The sequence below is a fragment of the Rosa chinensis genome, chromosome 6 (genome assembly GCF_002994745.2).
Source record: "Rosa chinensis cultivar Old Blush chromosome 6, RchiOBHm-V2, whole genome shotgun sequence".
Classification (NCBI taxonomy): domain Eukaryota; kingdom Viridiplantae; phylum Streptophyta; class Magnoliopsida; order Rosales; family Rosaceae; genus Rosa; species Rosa chinensis.
In genome coordinates this window covers 65880708-65905446 of record NC_037093.1, presented here as the reverse complement: position 1 = coordinate 65905446, position 24739 = coordinate 65880708, and the positions used below count along the sequence as shown (strand labels likewise).

At 37.9% G+C, this 24739-nt stretch overlaps 3 protein-coding genes across 3 annotated transcripts; all 3 read right to left on the bottom strand.

The window, feature by feature from the left end:
- Positions 1–1123: 1123 nt before the first annotated feature.
- Positions 1124–8092, bottom strand: LOC112169640 (phosphatidate phosphatase PAH2-like). The gene is given in 13 exon segments (XM_040508635.1): positions 1124–1670; positions 1790–1891; positions 1992–2120; positions 2415–2458; positions 2798–2870; positions 2961–3047; positions 3170–3254; positions 3498–3571; positions 3695–4002; positions 5279–5830; positions 5881–6181; positions 6410–7626; positions 7629–8092. Coding segments are annotated over 13 exon segments (3069 nt in total). The 5' UTR covers positions 7672–8092; the 3' UTR covers positions 1124–1616.
- Positions 8093–16081: 7989 nt separating this feature from the next.
- LOC112172937 (BRI1 kinase inhibitor 1) lies at positions 16082–16912 on the bottom strand. The gene has a single exon (XM_024310447.2). It carries the CDS (start codon positions 16758–16760, stop codon positions 16164–16166), a length of 597 nt encoding a protein of 198 aa, XP_024166215.1. The 5' UTR covers positions 16761–16912; the 3' UTR covers positions 16082–16163.
- A 2248-nt stretch (positions 16913–19160) lies between these two features.
- LOC112173081 (probable protein phosphatase 2C 12) lies at positions 19161–23350 on the bottom strand. The gene is made up of 10 exons (XM_024310628.2): positions 23132–23350; positions 22598–22879; positions 21883–22054; positions 21482–21635; positions 21311–21374; positions 21080–21187; positions 20757–20882; positions 20356–20591; positions 19923–20128; positions 19161–19795 (listed from the first exon to the last, which is right to left on the bottom strand). Exons 2-10 carry the CDS (start codon positions 22796–22798, stop codon positions 19770–19772), a joined length of 1293 nt encoding a protein of 430 aa, XP_024166396.1. The 5' UTR covers positions 22799–22879; positions 23132–23350; the 3' UTR covers positions 19161–19769.
- Positions 23351–24739: the final 1389 nt, after the last annotated feature.

The following is a 24739-nucleotide window of genomic DNA, read 5'->3' as shown; positions in this document are numbered from 1 at the left end:
ATGGATGAAGTGACTCAAACCCTTATAAACCCACAGGTAAGGTTCCACTTGTCATATTCTCAACATAATAGAATGGCTTAAATAGTTAATAAACCTCTTTTTTTTTTTTTTGAAAGGAACCTTTTCTTTTTTCTTTTTGTTTTTGCTAGAAGAAATAAAATAATTTATTCACCCCTATGGTGAAGGACGTATGTATAAATTAGGGTTAATTAAAGTTTCAAAATGACACTTGTGTGTAATTTTCTAAAATGTATTCCCAAGTTCTTCACTTCTTTGACTCATTCTCCACTAGACTCTGTGGTACTGGTGGTATAAAAAGAATCCTCAGCAATCCAATTCTTTCACGTTTGGATCATTTCAGTAGAACCTCATTCGATAAATTATTGTCGGGGAAAGTTGAATCGAATCTAAGCGGGGAGAGAGAGAGAGCTCCGTCACCAACAGATTATAAAGAGGATGATCCAAGGCTTTTACAGCACAAACTTGCTAATACAAGTATCCGACTACTACAAGCTAAATTATATACTTCTCTCAATGGCGATTAAGAGCAAGTGTGTCGCTAGTGATGGCAAACGTGTTATGACCACCGAGGAGTTGAAGAAATGGCTGAAGAAATTTGATACTGACAAAGATGGCCGTATAAGCAAAGAGGAACTCCGCCAGGCTATCCGCTCCACCGGCGGACGCTTTGCCACGTTCAAGAGCAGGCGTGGGTTACGATCTGCAGATGTCAATCAAGACGGATACATAGGTGAAGAAGAACTCGACAACCTTGTAGAGTTTGCACAGAAGTATTTGGGTGTCAGGATCATACACTTTTGATCATCAGCTCCCTATTTATATAGATTTGTGTTGTATTCTCTATGGAATGAGTGACCTTCAGAGGCAGAATAAATGCAACTGTAGCACCACCAAGGTCATGCACATGCTTCGGCATGGTGGGGTGCTATGGATTGCTTAGTATTCCCTCCTTAATCCATGTACATCTTATTCGTATAACTGATTGTGATAGAATTAGAAATCAAAGTTTGTATTGATTAGTTCTCAGTTGGAAACAGAAAACTGATGCTGTTCTTACGGGTCTTGCAGTAAAAACTAAAAGAAGTAAAAAGTAGACCTTCACGAAAGGATCAGAACGATTGTATAGGATATGAAAAATGAATTTACATTTATAAATAATTTCTGTACATGAAATATGTGCAACAGCCTATTACCCATGTCGGTGTCCAATAATACTTACAAATCGAAGTGTTCATGGGACTAAAATACGTGAACTAGACAAAATTGGATTTAACAGAGAAAAACAACGAGACCAACTGGAGCAGGATCCCTCCGTCCAACTGTTTTTCTGTATGTCTTCCATATATTGCTTCGAGTCGCCACTATATCAGCCAGCTCAGCAAAAATGAAGCAAAGCAGAACTTCAGCGATCATATTCTGAAAGTTCATTGGATGCTGCACTGTCATTCTACAACCAAAACTCCACACTGAGTTTCTGACAGATTAAGCAAATGTGAAGTTGGAATTTACCTTGACAATTCTGAAACAAGCGTCGCAAAACTCATCTATTTACATATCTAGAGAGGACCAAAGAAGGCCAAAGACTGTTTTACACCTCAACTGACATCAGGTGGTGGGAGTTTCCAGAAATTCCACGAATTAAAATCCTCCTGTAATCAACATGGGAAGGAAAGCATGGTCAGAGGGTTCCTCCTGACTTGGATATTTAAAAGTTATTAAAATGGCCAAGAGCAACAAATTTAGAACAGAATTATTGCAGAACCAATACCTGCTCGTGTGAGGAGGTTGTGGGGGGGAACATGCCATTTACGAGAGCATGAAGGGAGGTATATGTCTTTGCATCAACACGGCGGTTCACAACAATCTCACCCTGCATACCCAAATCATCAGAAAAAGAAAAGTTGGCATTTGACGTAGATATATTACAGATTTCAATATAACTGCTAAGTTGTCATGAAGGTCTTAATTACCTTGGGATTAATGATGAAGATTTTACCCAAGGGGATTCCAACCTTAAGGTAGCTGAATTCATCAGTATCTCTGTTTCCAAAACCAGCATAGAACGGGTTGCAATCAGAAGGGAACAGTGATTTGATATCCTGCAAAAAAAAGGAAAATGTAAGATATTCAAACGAAACGAATGGTGCAACTGAAATATTACCAACAAACAGTCTAAAAACTCACAGACTGGTCAGTTAATGAACAAATATCAGCTAACAATCATACTACATCAGTATTATTAATCGGCAAGATTTTTATCTACAGACCACAGTGCAAAGATATACAAGCAAGACAAATCTGATGGAACAAATTACACCATCAGGAATATGGTAAAAAAATGATGTAGAAAAGACAAGTGAATATCCCAAATCGACAGGTAGAAAGCAAGGAACCTCTAAGCATGCAATCTTGAATTCATGAGGAGCCCTCCGGATAACTGTGAAAAACAGAGCAAGAGTCAGTTCATGCATTATAAAATTAGGTGGGATTCAGTGACGAGACTCTGATGTGGCGTATGTCCTTTAAAATTACTTCTTAGCATACGAAACATATATTTTGTTTGAGTAGGCATTTAATTGTTTGTATTTTTAATTTTTTATAAGTAACACATTATTGAACAAGAAAAGAACATGCTCCAGCACAATACATAAAGCAGTTGACCACTTCTGTTCTATCATGAGAGTAGATGTAAAAATGGCCATCCGAACAAGCACAAAACACGCCTAATTAATGGCAGTTAAGTTCTAGGAAAACAGAGTGCATACATAAAACTTACCTTCCCGAAAAAGAGAAGGAAAAAGTCCATCTGGAGAAATAACAACAGGCCCATCAGGTAAAGCCTTCCCATCCTGTAAATATGGAAAGAAAGATTTTTCTTTATTTTATTTTATTTGGTTTGTTCAAATACACGAAATATTTAGCATGAACCAAGTACCGACCTGCTTAAGGTTAAACAGAAATTGTCGCGTCTGAGAGGACTGAGAAATGGCACGTGCACTCAAAAAAAGTAATTCATATCCATTTTCCTGCATCATATTAAAATTATAATTAGCTCTCTGGAAAGATTAGGCCCCATGAGAATTAAAATATAAAAACATATAATATTTCCATCAGAGGCAATGGCACAATGCGATGAGACAAAGCAAACCTTAATGGCTGAAAACAAATGTGTGACACCTGTTTGTGACCAATCTACACCAACCAAGGGCATGAACTGACCTAGAACATCTGATCTGTAAAATGATGCAAATCAAGTGGATCAGGCAAATCAGGTAAGTCCCAGTTTTGGTTCAAGAAAACCTCTTGTTTTCATACTATTATCTTATCTTGTTAACCATGTTAAAATATATCCTTGACAAATGGATATATCTAGCTTACTTCTTACTTTTTGCAAGATGTAGGACAAAACATGAACTTGAGGAATTCTCGAATACAAAGGATTAAAGTTAGGTATAATATTTAAATAACAGCCTTACTTTGTGATTGTCCCATCCACATCTGAGATCACTATACGAGTATTCCATTTCCAAAGATAAATTCTGGCATCAACCTGTAATGAACCAAAAATTATAAGAAAGCAGAGCAAGTACATCTGGAACACATAAGATGACAAAGAAATCAAATTCAAAAGTAATTAACTGTCATCAAGACTGACAACCCAGGAATATATTACCTGCTGCTTTCCTAGCATTGCAGTAGAAAATGTGAAAGTTACTGTATTTCTCCCTTCATTTAGATTTAAGGATGCCAACTGCTCAGATGTTGGAGAGGTTGCCCTTTCTGTTTTCTTCATCCCCTTTGGTGTAAGCACAATGTTACTACTATCCACACCAACCACGCTCTCTGAAGCATTCTCAACTTCAGGACTTCCACAATCATTCAGATTTGGTTGCATAGCCTTCTGGGAATTTGTTCTCCTGAAACGGAAAGGCCAGAGTTTCCAGCTTCCACTAGGGGTAACACTAGCTTTTGATGGATCTCCTGTAATGGTTTTTCTCAACTTGGTCAACAGCTATCATTCCCCTAGGCACTCAAATATTTGTCTCTTCCAAATGAAACATCTATAAAACAATAGAAGCAACTACATCCTAGGAAAAATATTGGCCATTATTTCTGACAACAAGCAGCTAAGACAGGCCTAGAGAGGTACATTTATTAAAATCCAGATTTGGGCATCAAACGATTGCGAAGCAGTATTAGATCCCATCCCATACTTCATATAGCAAGTGTTTGCATATGGATAGCTTTGCATAAAGAAACTTGTACATTTTTGCACCAAAAAGAAATGAGATCTTTCCAATTTGCATAATATTGCAATTCAGGCAATAAGTCTAACTACGAAGAAAGTGGACTATTAATCAGTTTTTACCAACCAGATTCCATGGACAGTCATGGAATATATCATAAATTTTATTAACACATCCCTAGATACTTAATACATATTCTAATTTTTCTACATTTAAAATCAGATTATATGGGTAAATGAAATGACTAAAAAGACATCCATATTAGAAAAGGAACTATAGTTGGAATATGTTTAATAGCTTTTAATATTGTTATAAATTCAAGTTGAAATCTTTGTCATGAGTTCATGACAAGCTTGATTATTAGCAATTAATTACAAAATTCTTATGATTGTTCATATTGTTTCTTGGTAATTAATAGAAAGAAAATAAAACCTAGTATGAGATATATAAACCCTAATTGGAATCTTCTTCTACAAGCTTGACTACTAGCAATTTTGCATTACAAAATCTTTATGATTGTATATGTTGTTTCATGATAAGTAACGGAGAGAAAATAACAACAATGTAGTTATAAACCTAGTTGGGATCCTCTTCATTTGTTCATGATTATTTTTCAACAATCTTGACTAAACACATTTAAATTCATTATGATATATATATATATATATATATATATAGAATGTTGTGATTATGATAAAGTTTAGCATGATGATTTTAATATTGATTTATATATAGTGATTTATATAGAATTTTGAGATTTGAGGATAATTTAGGTACTTTGAGTGGTGTATTTAATAAAATGATAGAATAATAAATCAAATGAGTGGTGTATTAAGTATTTAGGGATGTGCGAATAAAATTTCCCTTCTGTACACACTAGTGGAAAAAGATAAATATATAGTCTATTTTGACGTAAAACACACACACATGTGCGCACTCACTATATCATTTCAGAACATGAAAATCCTGAAAATAAGCATATCATACAAGCATAAATCCAAGTTTCTTACCTAGTGCAGGACTGCCGGGAACATCTTTGAGCTCCTCTGTACCCTCAGCATTCTCAGCGTCTAGCTTCACCAGAGGTAACTGTTGCTCTATGTCCAACTTTATACAGCTCAAATCATCTCTATTTTGCTGTATCCACTTCAAGGTTTTGGCTTTTGAGTCCAGCGAATGGCTTAAAGGAGCATCAAGATCCAATGCACTCAAATTGTCAGTCTGATGCCACATACTGGGCAATGATCCCACCAGCATCCCAACTTCCTTATCAGCAGCCTTTTGATTTCTGGGGATGTCGACTGTAGTTGATGTTGCCTTCAGTTTACCTATAACTTTCTCAAAACCAGTTGAGGGGATTTCTTGAGCAAACTTTTCTGGAGATGAGTATGATTCATAATTTGTACTGACTGCTGACCCATTAAATTCTTTACTGCCATCTGGACCATACAAGACACTAATTTCTCCATCTACACATTGTGAAGAACTTGACTCCGTGCATTGAACCTTAGTGGTGTTGAGTTCGTCAGAGTCACTGAAAAGGAATTCTTCTTCTAATCTCCCTGGTGGCACCACACTTGTGGCTTGAGTGATTTCAGAACCACTAATGTACCCGGAGAGGTTTGGACATCACATGTGATATCTTCGCCTTTAAATTCTTTCTCATCTTGAACTTGATGGTCAGAATTGCTTAACCTAGGTAGGATACGTGATTCAATCTCAACTGAATCAGGCAATGCATTAATATGGACCATTTGACTACAGTGCTCTGGATCTTTTGCTGGCCCTCCAAGGTCCCCATTATGGTTACCTATGCAAGAATGATGAGCTGTTTCGTGAGAATAAGTTTCAGGAGCCTCCAATGGTTGCACCTTTAAGGCAATATCTTCAACAAACTGCTCAGTAACTGCTTCCTGATCAAGAACACACATACTTGGTCTCAAGTCAATGAAAATTAAAATCCAAGTGTATATTGATATAAGAACAATATTAGTCAAGGGGTAATTTCTAATTACATTCTATTTCCTCATTTGTCTACACATATTTGTCGCTAAAAAGCCGTAATAAAAATGACATCCACACATTCTTAAATAGTTTTAAAACTCTTCTGTACCATTGCAAGAGATTCTAAGAAAGATTACCTTAGATAGCAGTTCAGTTCTGGCATGTACTGCTTCGGCATGAACATGAACTTTTCCACAATCTCCTCTAGCAATGTAAAGTTTTTCATGAGTTTGTTCGCTGGAACCATATGTTCCCACTACTGCACTCTCTGATGATTGACAGTAAATAAAGGATTCAACTCTATCTATTCCACCGCCCTTCTCGGAAATGCCACAGCCAGCTAGTACAACACCTTTGTCATCAAAAACCTGTCCAACAAAACGCTTTCCAGGAAATGGAAATGCTTCCACCTCTAGTGAGTGTGGAATTGTAGGATCCGAACCTGTGATATTGGGTACGAGTGCCTTTACATTTCCATCATTTTCAGTTGCCCCAGACTCATCCAATTCTATGCATACTCTAGACACTATATTCGGGGTGTTTAAACATGAAATTAGACTAGCTTCCTCCGCATAACTAGGTGTTTTGTCAAAGCGAGACAGAGGATCATTGCCTATTTGGGAATTGCAGAAGGCAGTCGCCTCCTGCAAAGCACAATCAGGTAGAGATGAGCAAACCCGGCGGTGCTCAGAACTAATCTGCATATCTTCATCAACTCCACTCTCCAAAATATCAGGACAAGAGAGACGAGAACCACCCTCTTTCCTGTTTTTCTTGGTGGCAAGACTAGTGGACCATTTCACCTCCAAAAGGTTGGCCGCAAACTCTGCACGCTCCAAAGAATCCACCCTTCCAATCGTGCTATTGTCACCCTCTGCCTCCTCGTTGACCGTCATTCTCTCCTTCATTGACCTGCTTCCAAATATCCCAAATATCCGCGACTTCCGGGAATTTGTCCTGGATAATACCTTCCCATTGCACTTATTATTGTGATCAACAATCAAACTTTCAGCATCATACTTGCAACTTTTGGACTTCACTGGCTGCCTCTTTTCTCGAGATTGCTCATCCGTCTCATCACTGGAAGACGTGGAAGGAAACAACACAGATTCCCCTTCTTTTGCATCAACCTCCCTAAGGAAGTAGGCCTCCCCTTTATTATCCAAATACATGTGGAAACTAGCCTCCTCTCCATTTACACAAATGTTCACCACCTTCTCCTTGGACTTCAAAACTCCTTGAAACTTGCCAAACCTGACATTCCATGCCGAAGACTTGAAGCTCCCATCTTCTTGTTGAACTACAATAATATCCACAGCTCCACCAAAAGGGTGAAAGGGCCCCGAGACGGTGTATACCCCCTCGAGATGTAGCTCCCTAACCTCCCAACCGCGTACATCCTCCCCTCTTTGATTTCTCAAACCACCCAATTCCCAAAATCTCGAAACTCAATCATAATTTACAAAGCCTGTTGAATTCCTCAAGAAATCTAATCTTCAGGCTAAATAGCTCAAAGCACCAGACTTTAATTCAATCAACCACCAAAACTACCTCAAAATTCAATCTTTGAGACCACCCAGATGACCAATCCGCCAGACTCTACATTATAATTCAAGAACCCAAATGACCAAAACACATAAATCAATCGTCTTTAGCTCAAAACAATCATTGCATGAATCAGAAACTACCAATATCCCGCTCAAGGAATTAAACCCGTTATTCAAAATTAACAAACAACCAAGAAAGCAAGCTTCAATCTAGATATAGATACCAAGACCAAAGCCTCACACACACACACACACGCACAGAGAGTATGAAAGACAAACCCAATTAAAGAAAGTAGTTGATGAGCAGAAAACCAAGACGCAAGAGGAAGACATTAGCGGTTGGAGCATATTCGGTCTTAATTATTCGAATGTGCCGTCAAACCATTCGTCATTAAAATCCCAACCATCATTTTCATTTTTTTCTTTTCTTTTTTTTCTCTATTTTACAGTACGTGATGAAACAAAGAGTAACGTAAACAACAATAATTAGGGTTCTGAGATATGGAACTGACCTGAATTGAAACAGAGGAGGGAGGTACGAGAAGAAAGGAAGAAACGGCCTTGGAGGGCCTACAGAGATACATAAAGATCGTAACTTGGTTTGTTTTCTTGAAAATCTCAAAATAGGAACACGTTAGCAGTGCTCTGTTTCGAAGTGGCAATATTGTTGGGTGGAGGTTTGAACTCACTGGGGTCCATCGAGCCTTTTTTCTTTATTACGTCATTTTTGTTTTGCCGCCATGTGGGTCGACTCAGCAGCATAGATCCTTCTGAATTATTATAGAACCAAAGGAGCTGTATAGAGGATGAGGCATCCACATGCCCACGACCATATGGAAAGAAGGGAACTACATGAACATGCCATGCCAAGTTTTAAGCGACTGATTCATACCCTGTTTGATTAGATGGATTGAATTACCTTAACATTGTTTATCGTTTTAAAATTAAAATTATATGCTGGAGTAACCATTTATACGCATGTGAGAGACTTCTAATTGTGAAAATAAAATAATATGTAATTAATACAAAAATATTATAAATTTGATGGATAAGTATTGTGTAACTTGTATTGGTAGTTAATCTAGTTGAGACAAAGTGGTAAGCAATCACGGTAAGGTATGCTACACAATTTGACCGGATATTTGAGTTGTGCTCCTTCCGATACTGATCATACTATGATGCTCTCGGATCAAATTTATTGGAACTAATCCAACTATCCAAGTGGCAGTTGCTGCATGTTGCATTGTTGACCAGAACAAGAAAAGTCAATGTTTTGTTACAACTCTATGCTATTTTAGTTACTTGGATGTCAACCTTCTTAGGATACACTTCAAAATCCAAAGCAAGATAACCTCATAACTTTTATTTTATTTATTTTATCACAATCCCACTTATCTGTAGTGCTAGTGAAATTTAAATTTGATGTCCACAATGTTCACAAAAATCATCAAGAAAAGCGGTAGTAGCTTGGGAATCCAACACGACAACATCATGGTCATAATTAAGGCCTGATTTAGCAAGAGAATCCGTAGTGCCCTTTTTTCTCTGAAAATATGCATAAGCTAGGTTTACATAATCAAATTGAGAAGGCAAGTGTCTACCGCTCTTAATAATAGCACCAAGCGGGTGGGATTCAATGTCCTCGTGAAGAATTAAGTTAACTAAGATTGCAGAGTTTGATTCAATCTCTTAACTTAGAGATGTTGCAATTATATGCCATCTTGAGGCCAAGAACAAGACCCCAAACCTGCATTTAAAACTCGACCAATTCCTTAGTTGGCTTGAAAACAGCAAATTCAATCCCATTATAATTATTAAGACTCCACTAGAAGCAATGCGACCATGCATTAGCACTACATCGAGCACCATCAATATTTGGTTTCGCAGTTCCAGGGGGACCCCAAGTTGTCTTTACATCTCATGATAATTGTATCTTTCAACATTTTGAAATTAAAAATATCAATTTAAAGCTGTTGAAATTCTTTTTTCTTTTTCACACTGTATATTCAAATTCCTTTCTAGCTAAGCTTTCTATGATTCTATCCAGTAATCACCCAAGAAGAAATTGCAATCATATGCAGTAAAATGAAATGAAACTACAAGGATAATACAGCACTGTACATTGTGCTTTGAGAGTGTGTTACATAATATTTTGATAATCAATGCAACATTGACCTTTGTACTAATGACAAAATCTACTAAGCTAAACAAATATACTGCATTGTCAAGACTACTGCAACTCATGTAACATTCCAAGCACCTACGTACCCACAGAGTTGCATCAATCAGCTACTCCTCAGTTGCCTTTGCGGCATCAATCAAAGCTCCAACTTGATTTGTCCTGCCTGGAAGGCGCCGTGATGACTCGAAAGAGTAGGCTCAGTTGATACATGAACCCTATTAGAGAACCCTCGCTTTTAAGCATACCTGTCCATAAACCAACACAACAACATTAAGAACAGAAGAGCCATCTTGTTTATTTTTTTGCCAATATGTATACACAAGTCATGCACTTGATATGTAAATAATAGTTGATCATTAAATTAGTAAATTCAAGAGGATCACAATAATCTTGATAGGACTAATGACGAAAATGAGTTGCATACAATTAATGGACATTGGATGCTCCTACTCTCATAAGTAAGAAAGGCCATGAAAGTACATGTATACCGAGCTGCATTATTAAAGCCCATTTAAGAAATTAGAAAGCAAAGATGCAAGCATTCAAATGCATTTAACAATCAAATGCAAAAGAAGCAGGCCAACAAAACACCAATGTTCAAAAGCGTGTATAGTAAAACAAGAAACAAATACTCAGAGCTGCTGTAAACTCTGGTGCCAATTCTCAATTCAAACTAAAAACTTTAACATCCCCAAAGTCCAAATATCTCTAAATTTGAATGATCAGAAGCAGATACTGAAATTGAAAACCCAATTGCGAAAAGAAGTGTTTTGGATCGAGTTGCTATATACTCTGCAGTACAGCATGTTTGATCAATCCAAACCAACTAACTATATAATATCCCCCAATCAAAAAATGAAAACTTCATTAGCATAGTAAAACAACAGTAGTTCACCAACATACCATTATGAAGTGGGCTATCAGCTTTGATTTAAATGAGAAGTTACAACAATTACCACTTTTAGGACCTAACTACTCAAATGAGAACCTAGTTTACTCTAACGAGAACCATATTTACTTTAATGAAGACTTTTTTTCTAGTTATATATTTTACTCTAAATTCATGAGTCCTTAAAGTGGTAACATGAGCCCTCAAAATGATAAATATGAGAAATGTTAACGTACCATAACTTTACCCTTTTAAAATACACTTCAAAATCCAAAAGAAGATTACCTCCCTTTTCAAAAAAAAAAAAAAAAGAGGAATATTACTTCATGAAATTTTATTTTATTTTATCACCATCCCACTTTTTTTTGTTGTTGTGTGTGTAAGTGTTGCACCTCAACCAATGAGAATTTATCTCTTTTCTCTTTTATTATATTTTATGATAATATCAATGATAAAAGTGGGTTCATCTTATTATCTATACTATTATTAAGAGAAGAGAGTTTGTTAGCCAAAATCTAGGATTTTGACAGAAATGACCTTAAAAGATTAATAAATTTTGAGAATTAATTAAATCAGAAGGATAATTAAGACATTTACAAAATATATTTTTATTAAAAAATAAATGAAAAAAGTATCCACAACCCACTTTTCTCTCCTTTTATCTTTTCTCTACAATAACTAATTCAGATCTTTTCTTTTTGATTTTCTGAAAAAGATAATAATAACTTGCACATACAAAGTATGTGTGGAGAAAAACTAATATTTTTTTATATGAAGTTTTTGTCAACGAACAATGCATCAACAAAAGTTTGTCTATTTTCATATTAAATTTTGTTGGGCTCACTGATTTTGGGGCGATAAGCCCAGGCCTGTCCCCTTGAAAAATATCTTGACATAATCAAAAGGAAGAAATGGGTTTCGTCAGACAGCCCTATACGTGTTCAGGCCTGTTTTGATTTTGCACTACAGGCCCAACTTTAGTACCACAGTTATCAATTTTTTTTTGAGGTTACCACAGTTATCATGTTTTGCCCTCCCTTTTAATTAAATCTAGTATTTCAGTCCATGTATTCTCAGTTTAGCCAACATAATCTCATATTCATTTAGCTTGTTTAGTCATTTCCATTAGTTAATGCTATATACGCACGCGAGCCCTTCTAGCTAAATCCTAAATGTGTTTTAACCTTTTTAACCAATTTCATTCATGTACTTAATTTCGTAAATGATCGCGCTAGTGCTTTACTCTAAAACTTGACAGAAACCGAATTGGTTAATCCAAGAACATAGAAGTTCAAGAAATCTTCAAACTAGAAAATACAAAGATTAGATTCAAAGTACCAACAAAAATGGACGGTTGGATAACATTCAGTGCTCATTTTTGTTATTAAAAAAAATATTGATAACAAATATCAAGAACTGAGATCACTTAATAGATGTTGAGTTACTTACACTGCCAGTGTATAGAAAAATTTTTACTTTTTGTAATTTATATCAAAAGAAACAAAAAGCCTCTTTGGCATTTGTGTTTTACATGGAGGCTTAATCATGATTAAGATGAAAGTATACCTTAGCTCTCCTTGAGCCCAACAACACATGAGCTTTTATGTTGTCTTCCTTGGTGATTGGGAAAACGAATCATGTAGATTTGTAATGGTCAATTCCAACGCTTTTGGAAACCTATATCAGAATAGCACTAAGCCACTAATCTTGAGATAGCACAAAACCAGCGAGCTTGAGTCCTAGTGTGCACTCACCATAGTGTTATATGTATCTTCCAATTGGAAGAACAAAGAATTTTGTTGTTGTCCTCTCTGTCTCTCTCTCTCTCTCTCTCTCTCTCTCTCCATTTTTATTTTTTATTTTGGTATACCTAAATGACTGAAAAGGAACAAAACGAAAGCACTATCATGTGGATCTTGATTTTGTGGGATTGTGAATAGTGAATGTCGTCAAAGCATTATAACCAGACAATGTATCAAATACTCAACTTGGATTTTTGCACTCGTACTTATCAAGCAAATTCAATCTGATTGAAAAATAAAATTAGAATGAGAATGATAAATGCAAATAGCTGAATAATTTATGTTTTGACTCATTTTTTAACAGCATCTAAACTAAATTACAAAATAAAGGACATAATTATTCATCGAATTACAAACGAAAAATATGAAATTACGTTAGAAATTTTAAATTAGGGCTAATATGTTTAGTACCCTGTAGTTCAGGTCCGAAATCAATTCAGTCCCTCGACTTTCAATTTCATCAAAAACACCCCTGCATTACAAATCTCGTCCATAGTCCCTCCGTCGGAATTCCTCAATTGAGCCGTTACTAGCTGACGAGGCGTCCAACTCAACAAAGTGGGCCCACATGAAAGTCAAATTTCCAAAATGCCCTTGCTACTATTCTACTCAGATCACAGCCCCAAATCCCATTGGCTGCGTTCTACTCCACGATCTCGTTAGGTGGCAGAGAACCAGTCCGGCCTATCCCCAAACCCAATCGAGAAGCAGCGGAGGACGACGACGGCGGACCCTCGGTCAAGGACCTCGTCGGCAATTGAGGCTAGTTGATCTGCAATTGAAAACCAAAGAACCCGACAGGTCGGAATCTTTGAGCTGTTTATCAATTGGGTCCTGCAAATTTCGAATCTTTACATGAAAATTTGGAAGAAAAGATGGAAATATTAGTTCTTCCTTCATTTCATTCCTTCTGTGTTCATTTGATTGGATTATGATATGTGTTATGCAGCGTAGAAACCCACAGCAAAGCGATCGAATACCAACATCGACAACGACGATGACGCCGAGTACTACCGTCTCCAAACGTGCCACAGAGGAGAATCACCGTCTCCAAAACGACGCGGTTGTGAACCAGGCGCAGAGGGGAGTGTCGCGCTCAGATTAAACGATGACGTCGAGGTGATAATGGCAGCAACAGTGAATAGAGAAGAAGAGATCGGAGGGGTTCTGATTTGGCGATCGCGAGGCGATCAGAGAGACGAGAGTCCCAGCACGAGCTGTTGACGCCGGAGATGTGACGATGGTTATGAGGTGATGAGAGGGATTTTGTTTGATGGAGTGGCACCGGATTGGGCAGATCGATCCTGAAGAGAACTGGATCGTTTGGCTTCGCCGGCTCCGGCAGGCACCCCAGATTTAAGACATTGTTTGTTGTTGTTTTCTCAATTTGAATTGGATTAGAAATTTTCAAGTTGCTGTATTTGCATGTAATGTGAGATTCTCGATGTTGATCAATGAAAGTAATATCATTTCAGATTTTCGGCAATTCAAAGTGTTAAATGACAAACAAAAGCTCACAAAGTTGAGAAGCACTATGTTCTTATTACATTGTGATAATAGCATCTTCTGGAGCACAAGGTGGGAAGAGATGTTGGGAATGCAAGGGAGAGTGAGGATGTAGTGGATCTGGAGACGGAGGAGGATATGAGCTCCACATGATTTGGGAGAGGCAGGGGCAATTTTGGGAATTTGACTTTCATGTGGGCCCCACTTTTGCTGAGTTGGAACGCCTCGTCAGTGAGTTAACGGCTCCAATTGACGGAATCTCGACGGATGGACTTATTGGACAAGATTTGATAACGCATGGATGTTTTTGATGAAATTGAAAGTCGAGGGACTGAATTGATTTCAGACCTAAACTACAGGGTACTAAACAATATTTAGCCCTTTAAATAATGTTATTTAGATCCTCTAAACCTAGCTATAAGATTACAAAGAAAAAGAATAGTCATAAATTCATAAAGACAATCCTTAAAAACAGTTAGTCATCATTTAGTAACTCGCCCACTGCATCTTAACCGTTCCAATTACAGACTATAACACCTGATAGACTTCATCATGTCTTTGATGTGTCAAACTAGACCAAGTACCTTCTGCATTATTGAACTTATCTAACTAATCTTTTTATGATTATTGTACTTGGTCACTTTCTTATTTTGATTCTGAGGACATCAATCTCTTTAGATCCACAAAAACCATTGGCTTCAGTCCAATTGGCGCCATCCCATTTTTCATATCATCATCCCCTACACTTCATGTTTCACACACTTTTGTTAGAAAAAGGGTTCGTGCTCTTTCTCATGCTATCCTCTTTTTGTGGGGACTAGCTACTGCTGGTGCTAAAGTTCATTGTTTCTTTTCTTTCCCTCGTGTATTTACTTTATCGTGCGATGATTTTATACTCATATGCATGTATGGTTGATGATTGTATGGTTTTTCCAAAACTTTGGAAGATGAAAAATCTTGATGGGAATTGTAAACAGAATATCATTTGGTACTGAAAAAGAAAAACTTGCCACATGAAGCTGTCCCTAACAGCTGCCTAGCTTTACTGATTGTTAATAATGATCAAGTTACTTGATGCATTGGATCTTCTCTAGTATATCACAGATTCACGGGACTGAGGATGTAATATGGTAAATTGGCGGGGCCCACTAGGTACCGCCGCCGCCTCGGGCATCAAGAACAAAAGGCGGAAGACTCCCACTATGACGGAGGGAGATACTAAAGTAAAAAGAAAGAGCAACACTCGAAGCTCAAACAATAAAAGAAGGTACTAAATAGGAGTCCCAATCGGAGACTAGTGAGCTCATGTTATTGATAGATCCGGATGATCTGACTTTCGTCCTAGGTTATGAACGAGTCATCATTATTTGACTCTCTTGTATTTGTATATCATCATTCCTACTTGTTCATCGCCTTTCTGAAATATAACATTCGATAGTCATAAGATGCACACTATCAAAACTCATTTTGAATGCAGTAATCTATTGAAAAATGCTTTGGATCGAACTCATTGAGACATCCTCATATATACCATTCTATATATATGAAATCCAATTTATATGCAAATGAACAATAGTTAAAAATTACAACATAATTTACCCCAGGTTCTTTCCGGTATCTACTACTCTACGCATTTAATCTTCTCTTCTGTGGCAATGGAATTCTTGCAATGAGCAATTGCGGCTTGAATTGCTGCTTGCAACTCTTCCATGGTACTATCACTGGTATTAGTAGGAGTAGTTGCTCCTGAAGTTGCTAGAAGAAGCCACTATTTGTTGGAGATGTCCTCATTGATGCTGGTGCTGAGAACTCTCCTCTCCTTCCTCTCAAGTGATGCTTATTTCTGGGGCTCAAATTACCCGAAAACGAATAAGGCTGCCTACTAAAATGGACATTCTCTTTCTTCCCCTAAAGAACAATAAGGGCCTGACCATCCTCACATACCTCTTTAGTATATTACTCACATCAAACCTCATCTTCCTCTTGTGCTTCCCCTCCTTGTCCTCCCTCTCTTCGCAATCTTTTCGCCTTTTTGGTAACCCGAAAATCGAAAAGGACTTGGACTTGGTTCTCCCCTCGTCTCGCCATTGCGGCTCTTGCTCTCTTGGATATTGCTGCTGCTGTTGCTCTTCTTCTTGTTGATGATGTTGTTGCTCCCAATGCTGTGCTACAGTTGTTGCTTTCCTTGGTTGGTTCTTGATCGTCTACTAAGTCTCTAATGGGAAGAGTGAAGCTATCTAAGGAGTTAGTAGAGGAGCGAGGAGAGATAGGAAGGTGAGAGAGGAACTGCAAAGGAAGCAAATGGCCATGGAAGAAAATGTCATCTGCAGGAGACAAGTCAATAGCGAAAGAAGGCGGAGTTTTGGCTTTGTTGTTGTTCTTACTATGATCAGGGATTGATGTGGAAGAAGAGTGATGAAGAGAGACTGTGAAGGAGAATTCATGAGAAGGAGAAGAGGAAGCTGAGGGTGGTGAGGCTGTAACCGGTGACTGTGGCTTTTCTTGAAGCATGTTGTTGCCTGCAGCTTTTTCTCTGGTCTTTTCAAGCAGATGGGTGTCCATAACTCAATCAAGGATCAGAACCCAGTTTCTGATTCTTTCTCACTCACTTACTATAATCTGAGGTCTTTGGCTTTTGGGGTTGGGCAGAGAGAGAGAGAGAGAGAGAGAGAGAGATAAGGGGATGAGGAAGCAGTGGAGAAGAGAGTACTAGCTGCAGTTGGGTTTCAAATGTCTTGTTATGAGAAATTGCCACATGACACTAGTGCAAGCAACAAAGCTTTATTGCCATGCATTATTAATATTAGATAAAGAAGATGGATGATAGAGGACGGTTGTGGTGGCCAATGACACTGTGGAAATTTGGAATGAAATGAAAAATTTAGCTGTATTGATGATATAGGGTGGTGGGTCCTTGTCAAAATCTAACAGCTACTGCTACTGGGAGAGGAGAGGAGAGGAGAGGAGAGGAGAGGAGAGATTTGGCCATTTGGGAAATGAGGCCACAAAGATCCAAATTTTTGGGGCAAAAGGTAGATGGGATTGGCGAGGCAAGGACTTGGTTTTGGGTATGTGTCTTTGTATTTGATTCTTTGCCAGGAGGGAAAGGTCCCCAAAGACCAAGCTAGGTCATGTTCACGTACACATTGAACCCATAAATCAAATCAAAGAAGGAATCTTTGAATTGTATTATAACCCATAACCAGCAGCCACTTATTTTTTGCTCCTCCTACTCTCTTGGTTATGTATATTATTTCTATGCGCTCCCAAACCACAGCGGACAATGTTTATGGTTTTAGTGTATTTTTTTTTTTGTGCATGTTTATGGTTTTAGTTTATCTATGGTGACTGGGGAAAACCTGTAACGTGGCATACGAGATCAGACGTCACTTGTGGAAGTTGAGGATGAACAAGTATAGTTTTGATCGAGGAGATAAGATTTCAAACCAAGCAGCAACAATTCAACGATGTGTATATATTTCTTCTTCTTGACCACTATCACGGGCTCATATCGTTATCTTAGTTGTCTATTTCCACTGGAGATTTTTATTCTAAATCCCTACAGAACAATTTAAAAAAGTCGATTCTCCACGGGACACTGATACACGCACATATTGCTAACTGCGAAAGTGGTGAGAGGAACGCGGTATACAATACTTATATGTTAGAGCTTCCCATGTACACATATTGTCCAAAATTAAATGCAAATGATTGATTGTTAAATGTCAGAGAGGAGGTGGGGGACCTATATTGATATTCCGTCAAAAAGGATCATTAACCATGAGACCTGGGGACCAATATATGGTTCAACCCATCAATCACTCTTGAGAGAACTGTAAGTGAAGCGAGAGAAAATCACAGGTCCTAACAGAGGAGTCCTAATAGATCATATAGGGGATGAACACAGAACACACAAAACACGATGACAACGAACGAAATAATAGTGATAAACAAAATTTTAAAGTTAGGTGCAGGATGGTAGACCCGTACACACGTGCGCACAGTGGTCCTTGATCAACATGCATAGTAGAGGAATTTTGTTCGTATAGTTAAGGTCGACATCTCAATCATGCAAGCATTATTGTGGCTGCGACTGACTCATTCTCATCACTTAAACCATTCAAAAATCTTATTCTAATTTCTCAGAAGGATAAGAATAGAAGAAACAGCAACAAGGAAACATGGCATAAAACAAAGATTTCGCACTCAGAGACCATATGCAGATCTTATGAAAGTTTCCCACTTCATGCTTTTGCCAGTAGCCACTAGTATTCTTATTTGATCTTCCAAGACTAATAGGAACACAAGCAAAGAAAGATGAGGAGGTAACAAACAGAAGCCAGCTTGTGAGGGTTTGTGAATGGTTTCTGTTTGATCAGTCCTAAACAATACATAAGAGCTTTCTTTCGCTACAATCAACTAAAAGCTCAAGATGCCATCACCAAACACTTCAGTCTTCAGGTTTTGGGGTTTCTCCTATCCCCAACAGAATTTTCAAAACATTAAAGCTATTACCAGGTGAAAGACCCACCTATACTATAAAAGCAATTTAACAGGAACCAACCTAAAATCGAATCTACTTGTGAGGGACTATAGCTCTAAAAAAAGGAGTTGCTATAGTAAAAGAGAGAGTACAGTCAGCAAACTAGCAAAGCTCAGATGTATACTCCTTCAAAGTCATATTTAAAGCCGGCCTTAATCATATGATAACAAATTAGTGAAACCTTTAGAAGCAAAAAATATAGATAATGGTACAACATAGATTCAATAGCACACAGCCAAGTCAAATAATGGCAAATGACGCCCTTTTCTTTCATTTATAACATACAATTACAGCAACCGTTTTAGCAATTGGATAATAAGTGGCATGAATAGTTGAAGTAGTAAATAGATAATCAGACAACTATGCAGTAATGGAACTGAAGTCCTAAATTCTCACATAAAAGAAAAAAGACATCCAAATGAAAGAAAGGATAGACAAATTTCTTAAATTAAAGAAAAGAAAAATAAAAAAATAAATGTCAATCTTTCTATTAGAGTTACCTTCCCTAATTGTCCAGGAAGGATAACTACTAGAACAAATTCATACAGAAAAGCTGACAAGAGGGGATTTTTTCCTAATGTGTGATGAATCTGTCTTTGGTCTCATCAATTTCACCTATATTATAATATTACATTGAAGCGTGCTGTCATTCATTGTTAGCTCTGTAAAATAGAACGGTATGAATCCAGAGAAAAAATTACCTCCGATGCATTGTCATGCACAAGCAAATTCATCCAGCCCCTTCACAACCCATTTTAAGAGAAGCAGTCACTGTTTACGTCACTCTGAAGTCAGAAAACAGATCTTAATGAAAGCTCTAACTGGAATCTTCTGACTTGAAACATAAAAAAATGAGAGAGATCCACATAGGTTCCTAAGTTGGGTGCCCAAATGGATCGTGTTGTGTAAATTCCCATGAGAAGTTGAAGGGAACTAGTATCGAGAGAAGCACCACGTTCCCACTCATGAACAACTTCCAAGTAATTGTTAGTGCTCTCAAACTGCAAATAAAAGGTGAAGAGGATTGGCTAATCACTATCGCTGTCACGCCGACCTGCAAGAAACATAACACAGATGAATTGAAGGACACTTTCCTTTTAATTAAGATAAGAAAACAAAAATAATAAGAACAAACAACCATGAAAAAAATAAAAACGTAAGATATGGGAAGGTTTTCATACTTCCTGATGGTCTTTTCCCTTCCATAGCCTCTTTCTTCTCTTGGCAACTAGTACAAAGGAAGGGGCCATCCCAAGGTCGCACTTTTTCTGGGTTAGAGGATGACCCGGAGTGTATAGAAATACCCTCCCCTGGTTTGATTTCAACTTGACAAACAGCACACATAAAGAGCTTAAACATGTTGCAGAGTGGGTACTTTGAATCTAACCTGAATTCACAAAATGATCTAGTCAAAATCCACCAAACCTGCAGAAACTCTCGCTATAGAAAGTTCCACGCGTAACGAAACAATCCAATAAACACAGATCCACAGCTACCAAATAAATAACATGCAAATGGGGTAAAGAAAAGCAAATAAAAAACTCGCCACATGATGCCTAGTCCAGGAATACAAAAAGAAAGTACTGCAACAAAGATGGGTTTTTTAACACAAACCTTTCGGAAAGTGAAGCAGAACCTTCCTCAAATATTTCCTCCACTGTGTCTGGCTCAAGATATTCTTTTTCAACGGTAGAAGATGATTCATTAGGTTTTTTCTTAAACATGGACTTAAAAACTCCTTTTCCTTGCCTCTTTGGTGGCGGCAACGGAGCCGCTGGCTTCTCCTGTGGTAAAATGTCAATCACAATACAGGTTGTATCATCCCGAAGTCCCTTTGCCCCAACAGCATCCTGGAATTAGAAAATAAAATGTGTAAGACATAGTTCTATCATATCTATGCAAGAGCATGCGGGCAAAAAGCATCTATATATGTTTAGGTCAAGGGACAAAACCTACATACTATATAACACATAACATAACAAAGAGCAAACTGAAATTTACAAATATTACCGTACCTTGACTACTTGGGCAGCTGCAGCATCCGGTGGCATCCCACGACAACAGTCAAGAGCTTCTTCTGCGGACAGAGCATCCCATACACCATCACTTGATATGATTACCCTACCACCTGCAGTAGACAACTGCAACAAAAGAAATGAATAAAATAAATACAAATTGTCCCTTAAAATAATTTCGCACTGCGCGGTAATTATTTCCAATAATCATAATAAAGGGATTAATAAATGTTAAAACGTCTGGAAATCAAAAAAGAAAACATGAATATGGAATCTAAATTATAGACACTGAATATTAGAACTGGCAGGAGATAGAAAAACACCTTCATTTGCTTTACATAAGGAACAGGAACAATGAACTCGCCTACGTCCATATCCCCAATGGATCTTGAAAGACACAAACCACCAGGCCAACACCTCAAGGGACCAATCTGCATGAAATAAACATAATCATGTAAGTTAATTCGTTTATATTTAGTTATTTACACAAAACCTTCTATTTGAAAAATGCACCACAATGTGAAAATAATAATCTTAAGACAGAGAAAATTTACCTCTGCCCCACCGCCAGTATTCAGCCGACCAACCTCACCACCACTTGAAGTGATACGCATCCTCCTGTTCAAGTTGAGTTAAAAAAAAAAAAAAAAAAAAAACAGAACGGCGTTAATAAAAGATATCAATCGGTAACTGAGTCATAAAAACACATTCTAAGAAAAGCTTACTCGTCTTCGCTGCATTCAAGCCTATGATCTGCTGATAAATAATAAACTCCACCTTCAGCAGGTTCAACTATGCAACGAGAATCGCCAACCGATGCAACAGATATTACCCATCCCTCTATAATTACAAAGGTGACGGTGGTTCCTGACGTTTGAGCTGAAAGATGGCAGTAACAATGTATAAATATCATGCACGCAACAGGAACCAGAATCAATAACTCTTGGCTCTTATAATGGCATACATGGGTTAAAATAACAACCCAGTTTCTCAACTCTCCGAACAAACCCTATACAGATGTTTTGGCAGAATTGTATTACAAGAAAAAACATGACGACTTGGACAAGCTTAAGGTACAATGAGGCATATCTTTTATTCTTATCAAGATCAGTAGTGTGATAAATACCTCTCTCTTGGAAATCTTTGTCTGTCTTGACAAAGCCTGCTACCAACGACCTTGGCAAAGCTGCAATCCATTCATCTCTGTTAAGATCTGTGGGGATAGCAGCTAAAATATTGTTTAGAAGAGCTTCCTTGGAGTATAAAGCGGCTGCAGACCCGTTATGCCCGTCAAATAGCTGCAAGACATAGTCCAGTAAGAATTATCTAAAATAATTACTTGAGCAGAAAATAGAATCCCATATATTTAAAAATGCTTCAATAATGGTTTCCATAAGCAGGTAAAAATTGAAAATAGAAATACATAAGAGCTCCAAGCGTTGGATAAAATGGAGAAATAAGCAATAAAATTTAGCAAGTTACAAGATCTAGCAAAATATTATTGGGTTGGCAGACCTGACAAGCATAACGCTTAAAATGGCTTAGAAGTACTTGGTTATTTAATAAAGACGATCACAAGTCTGAAATTCCCAGCCCTGCACTCGTGGCTACTCTAACCACCACGGCTATCAACAACATAGTTCGATGCTTATAGTCCCACCACCATGGCTATCAATTAAATAGTCCAATGCTTGTGAAATTATGCAAATAGCGAAAGAGCATGTCAAAAACATCAGCCAAAACTAGGTGACTCTAAGCTTTTATCTCCTAGATAGCCCATTCTACATTTTGTCAATGCAACCAAAACACACAAATGAGAGAGGAAACAAAGAAAAATATACCGCGAAAACTGAATAGGTAGAAACTCCATCTCCCACAACTCTTTGACAATCCGTCTTTACCATAGTGAAATCCTCCCCTTTCTTGCTCTGACTGGCCTGACCGTATATAATCTCGGGCCTCTCAATCTTCTCATTGGCCAATTCTCGCTTTAGCAACACCGAAAGCGGGACCGTCTGATGATTATCACTCCTGTTGGACATTGTTCTATCTCACCCCTAATAACACAGCCTCTCCTCCCAACTCTAATCCTCCATGCCCGATTCTCAAACCAAATCCAAATCCTGCAAAACAAAAACAATAACAACCTCAACAAAACGCACCGTTTCCTCTCTCCCAAATCTCATTCCTACGCATAAAAAAAAAAAAACGCTAGGACGGCCACAATTGAAGAGATCTTTGACGGAAACGGAGGGCTTACGAAAATGAGTGATATTATTAACAACGAAAAAGATGCAGCAGCAAAAAAAAAAGAAAAAAAGGAACAGGAATAACGAATCGCAATGCGGATACTGAACACGAATCCGAGAAATTACTGTTAGAGATAGAGAGAGAACGACAGCAGAAGAGCAATGGCGGTTTAGGCGCGAAAGAGCGGCACGGCGAATACGACGGTTGATTGGTCCGATCGAGAGCGCCGATGCGAAAATTCCATTCTCTACAAAGCCAAAGAGAGAAAAAGGAGCGGAAGAAGAATATGAGAGAAGAAGGAGCGCAAATGAAGCTGTTCTTCTCCTTTTCCTTCCTTTCTTTCTAAAATTACTAAAATTGAAGGAAATAAACTCACTGGCGCTGACGTGGAAGAGAAATGCACCGTTTTTTTTGGGGCCATTATTCGGCGCTACCCCGACTAGAGCCGTTTAACGCGGTTTTCCGAGCCGTTTGACTTGTGTGATGCGCGCAAGAGTCAAGTGATGACTTGGTGGATCTCAAATTCTCTGGCGGGCCACAAGAAGGGGGAGGAGGATGGGTCCCACTAGACGTCTTTGATTGATAAGGAATCTGATGTGGGCGACCAAATTAAGACAAATCAGGGTTAAAACTAATTAAGATGAATTGATCGAGAATCCGGTTTTTAATTGGGAATCTAAATATTTGAGGGAAGCAACGAGGAGGCCACGATGTAGAGAATCTGTCACCACATAAACCCCTCCACACACGATAGACATGCAACAACAAATCCAAAATATGAAGATATATAGTTTTTCTTTTTTGCCTTACCTTTCAATTCATGTTAGTAACACTTAGTTTAGCGTTTATTGTCATAAATGGTTGTTTTTTAGTTGTAACTTGTCTGTTTTTAGAGAAAATTCATTTTTAGAAAAGACAACCATGGAAGCGACAGATGATGATGTTAAACATAAGTTAATTTACTTGTATTGGATAACGAAGAAATTTTGATCCTTTAACGAAAGCGACGTAAATTTGAACTCAAAACCTCCATCAATATTTTATTTAGGAAAAAAAAAAAAACCTTACAACTAAGAATTGCTCACCTAAATATAATTCCTGAAAGACGGTAAGAGACAAGTGAATTTAATAATTAAAAATAAATGTATACTTTTAAATTATTATAATTTCTTATTAGTGTAAGTGCACATCAGTGTACTGATACTCCCTTAATTTGCTACACTGTTTGTCTGTCTTCCCACTAATCCAAATGCTGGTTAGGACTTCCTGATTTCTCTAAAGAGATCAGGATTATGATGTTCAATAATTGCTTCCTTTTATGTCGCCTAGTTGGATTATGCAGACTATGATTAAAATTAAGTGTGGGATCTTGGGCCTGGACCCAGGGGCCCAATTTCTTGCTTCCAACCTAACCCCTTGACCTCCACCTGGAGTGTCCGGAATTCTCGGCGCCAGTTATCTCCAATCCAGCGAGCTATTTTCTTGTGCAGCAAATGCGCGTCAATTATTGCCTAATTAGATTAGGAGCGTGTAGTCATAGAAACGGAAAAGGCGCGTCTGTGTAAATGGTTGAAAGACTATTCCGCGTGAAATAAGTCATGGAACGGCTCGATCGGCTCCTAGATCGATCGACCGGCTCACTGGCTTATGATACTCAGCGCCGCAGAGGATCGAAGCTCATGCAAACGTGTTCCAGGGCGAAAAGCCAGACGCAGAAGCATGTTCTAATAAAT